The sequence below is a fragment of the Henckelia pumila genome, chromosome 2, assembly GCF_033568475.1.
Source record: "Henckelia pumila isolate YLH828 chromosome 2, ASM3356847v2, whole genome shotgun sequence".
Lineage (NCBI taxonomy): Eukaryota > Viridiplantae > Streptophyta > Magnoliopsida > Lamiales > Gesneriaceae > Henckelia > Henckelia pumila.
In genome coordinates this window covers 119981753-119986243 of record NC_133121.1, presented here as the reverse complement: position 1 = coordinate 119986243, position 4491 = coordinate 119981753, and the positions used below count along the sequence as shown (strand labels likewise).

At 37.3% G+C, this 4491-nt stretch overlaps 1 protein-coding gene across 1 annotated transcript; it reads left to right on the top strand.

Annotated features, from left to right (window-relative positions):
- The first annotated feature begins 1241 nt into the window (after nucleotides 1-1241).
- LOC140878284 (secreted RxLR effector protein 161-like) lies at nucleotides 1242-2003 on the top strand. The gene has a single exon (XM_073281883.1). It carries the CDS (start codon nucleotides 1242-1244, stop codon nucleotides 2001-2003), a length of 762 nt encoding a protein of 253 aa, XP_073137984.1.
- The last annotated feature ends 2488 nt before the right edge of the window (nucleotides 2004-4491 follow it).

The following is a 4491-nucleotide window of genomic DNA, read 5'->3' as shown; positions in this document are numbered from 1 at the left end:
GCAATTAATAATAAGTGTATTAAATAAATGCGTAATGTAAATAAAACAGTAAAAGGGATAAGAGATGTTTATGGAAGTTCGACGATAAATCGTCTACGTCTCCCCTTCTTGGTTAAGATCGATTAACCAAGGATCCACTAGCACTTCGAACGACTTGGCTTTGATGGCTCTAAGGATAGTCTTACAACTTGAAACGATCACCGCGCCGATACAACTCAACACTTGGCCTTAAGGGCTCCAAGGATAGCCTCAACAATCACACAATACTTGATTTCATACTCAAGTGTTTACACCAACGATTTTCACAACCCCGGATACAACTCGATATATGAATATATTTTGAAAGCTCAAAGGGGCTACAAATTGCTCAACAAATAGCTCAAATAATGCTTAAGAGGATTCAGAGACTTGAAGATGTTGGGATGCTTGAAATGGTCTCGGAATGCCTCTATTTATAGTTGAAAATTCGGCATCGATCGGAACTTCCGTTCCCAGCATCGGAGCTTCCGAAATTTGAATTCTGAGTCACGCAGTTTGTACAGGATCGGAACTACCGATCTCACTTCGGAGCTTCCGATCGGCGCATTAAATATGTTGTTGGGCAAAAGTCTTCCGGACAAGATTATCAGGCCGCCGTAGTAGATCGGAACTTCCGATCTATGATCGGTGCTTCCGATCTCGTCACTTCGTAGCTTCCGTTCTGTTTCCGGACAATATAAAATTCCTTGAAAATAGATCGGAGCTTCCAAACCATGATCGGAACGTCCGATCGTCCCTTAGCTTCCGAAGATCCTTCTGATCCTGATCGGAGGTTCCGAACTCCAATCGGAACTTCCGAACTCGTAGTAGTATAAGTCTTTGAAATTTGTTTCTGATCTTGAATAAACTTGTACGAAATTGAGCCTTGAAAATTTTAACTCTGTAATAAGCTTATTGTAAACATTAGTAACATTTTAACCTAGATTTTTTAATCATCAAAACATAAACAAAAGGGCCTTGTTAATGCATTAAAAACATTAATCTCACAATCAAGATTTATATGCGTTTAAGGCGTAACAATTTAAATATCATTGGAAGTCCCAAAGAACTTGAAAAAGACAGTTGATGTCTTGAAAAGGGAATTTGAGATGAAAGATTTAGGCGAAACAAAATTTTGTCTTGGTTTACAAATTGAACATCTGGCGGATGGAATTTTAGTCCATCAATCCACATATACAAAAAAAGTGTTGAAGCGATTTTATATGGATAAAGCCCACCCATTGAGTTCGCCCATGTTTGTTCGATCTCTTGATGTGGAAAATGATATTTTTCGACCTCGTGATGAGCAAGAAGAACTACTTGGTCCAGAAGTACCATATCTTAGTGCAATTGGTGCATTGATGTACCTTGCTAATAGCACTAGACCAGACATAGCATTTGCTGTAAATTTGTTGGCAAGATATAGTTCTTCTCCTACACGAAGGCATTGGAATGGAGTTAAACATTTATTTAGATATCTTCAGGGCACTCGTGATTTGGGTTTATTTTATTCTAATGCTAGTAATTTGCAATTGATTGGTTATGCAGATGCTGGATATCTCTCTGATGCACATAAAGGAAAATCACAAACTGTGTACTTATTTACTTATGGTGGAACAGCTATATCCTGGAGATCTACGAAGCAAACCATGGTCGCTACCTCATCAAATCATGCAGAAATACTTGCAATCCATGAAGCTAGTCGAGAATGTGTTTGGTTGAGATCAATGATTCATCATATTAAAGAGGAATGCGGCTTGTCTTCTATTAAAAACATGGCGACAATACTCTATGAAGACAATGCGGCATGTATTGCTCAACTGAAAGATGGATACATCAAAGGCGATAGGACGAAGCATATATCTCCCAAGTTCTTTTTCACCCATGATTTGCAGAAGAAAGGTGATATTGAAGTTCAACAAATTCGCTCAAGTGATAACCTAGTCGATCTTTTCACAAAATCATTGCCCACATCAACTTTTTAGAAATTGGTGTACAAGATCGGAATGCGGCGACTTAGAGATTTCAAGTGATGTTCGCAACAGGAGGAGTTAATCCAAACTGCACTCTTTTTCCCTTGTCCATGATTTTTCCCAAGTGGTTTTTCATGACAAGGTTTTTAACGGGGCAGTTTAGCAATAACGAGGAATGTTGTACTCTTTTTTCTTCGCTAGGTTTTTATCCCTTTGGGTTTTTCCTAGTAAGGTTTTAACGAGGCTCATCCGTCGAATGACATCCAAGGGGGAGTGTTACAATATTATGGATGTCAAGATAATCAAAGATTGAGTTATCATGGAGTTATATTCAAATCTCAAAGAGATGATATAGAATCGTGATCAAATCAATTTATTTGATCTTATCTCCATTCTCTTGTACCTATAAATAGGTCACTCATATAACACATTCAATACATTGAATTTAGTTGTTTTCTTTGCATATTTCTTTGCATATTATTTGGTTAGTTTCTCCTTTATTTTACAACGGTATTCTTCCTTTTCAAAGAAACAAGAATACGGTGGAATGTATAGTTTTCTCATACAATTTCAATGCTCTAAATAATCCAAATAAATAAACACTTTGATAGGTTCCCTTGTAGACCAAATTTTGTTCACTGATATATAAGCTTTCAAGTATATATTTTTGAGCAACAAAAAAGTAAGATCGCGGGAAGAGATGAGTTTCCTCGCGGGGAAATTAGCAAGCACATCTGCTTATTTGTTGCAAGAATCCAAACAAATTGTAACCCGATTCCTCCAAAACCTAGAAAGCACCAAATTTCCCAAACCAATCGAAGTATACAATGAAGGATCGGCATCATCATCAATAAGAACTGGAACTACAGCTGATGTTTGTTGTTCCTGAGATTTTGAGGCACTCTCTGCCGCCAAAGATGTTCCAATCTTGGCTGGAGAATTCGAGTTTTTCTTACTTCTCCACAGCCTCGAAATGGGTCCTGCAATCGGACACGAAAAGCGGCAGGGTTTCAGTTGTGTCCGCTGACCCTCTTAACCCTCTCAGGGCTTTCTCTTTCCCATGTCACGTTTGCTCCTAAAAGTTTTGATCTTTATTCTGATTTGTAGTTTTGTTTTTCTCTGTTTTGAATTTCTATGTATTTTAGTGATTTTGGGTTGTATCGAACAGTGGAAGTGTGCTCAATGCTTTGTTTAATGAAGTATTGCGTTACTTTCGACCTAAGATGAAACTGATTCAGGTGGCAGTTGCCTAGAAGGGAAAGCTCGGTTTTATCATCAACAACTAATGACTTAAGACATGACAAATTAGCTGGATATGTGAACATATGTGGAATTTTGAAGGTTCCTAGAGTCATTCCCGTTGGATTATAATTTGACGAGGGCCTGTTATCACGGTTACAGTTGGCTGGATATGTGAACATATGTTGCATAATAACAAGTTTTGTGACTAAATGTGAGTTATGTTGCCTATATATCGATGATATCCGTGTTCTTGCGGCCTTACAACCTAGTGCTTCAAAAGTTCGACATTCCCCTCGTCTTGTGGCCCTATAGGTGATAAATTTCACCAGTACGTAAATTGTCACTAGCTCCACTAGAGATCTCATACTCTTACTTCCATATCTCCAGTTAAATTTTGGTTGTACAATAGATACAACATGTAGGTTTTATTTGGTAAATTAGCTTTCATTCAGGACAGATAAAAGTACTTGGGTTGATGGATTCAATTGAACTGGAAGTTCAAGGAATTATATCATGACGTCAAGCATTGGCTAACAAGGGGCTCACGAGTCATATCTGATGATGAGGTCCTGGTGGAGTTTGTAAGCTTTTGAGGCCTAATCCAACACAGATGCATTCTGTACTCAGAAAGAAAGATTTATTCTTTAGCTTCATGGAAACGCCGAATTAAAAGACACCAACAACATTGGTTTGATAATTTACCTTAAAGAGAAATTGCTACGAACATTAGCCGCTCAGTTCATCACCATGACCATGATTTCAGCTCTTTTAGCTACATTTCAACCCCAAGATCCAAATTCTTTGTATTTCTCCTAATCTTCGTTATGTTAAATGGATACTACGGCCTAAAGATCTTTCACGACATTTAAATATATGATAGAACTTGGTGTAATTCAAAATGTTTAAGTTGGTAACGTTAATGAAATTAAGATCTTGTTCTGCAAGCCATGACAATACCGCTTTTGAAAATTACTAGAACGATAATCTCCAACAAATAGAATTATTAGTGATGGTAATGCCAAAATGAATTAGTTTTATGCTATCGACATTTTCGCTTTACATTGTGTACCTAGATGAAACAAGCAATATGTTGGTATCACTCTTGTTTTTTCGTGAAGCATTAATTGCCTTGTTGCATTCTTACTCGGTCAATGAAAGATCATTTGTGCATGAAACAATTGTGATTGCTGCATTCTCACTCAGATTTTTTTAAATCTAGATTGTTGCGTGGATTCCATATATTCTTACCATATTTCTA

Bases quoted from the DNA above. Each gene is read 5' to 3' on its own strand.
- LOC140878284 (XM_073281883.1), top strand. From the start codon at position 1,242: ATGGATAAAGCCCACCCATTGAGTTCGCCCATGTTTGTTCGATCTCTT.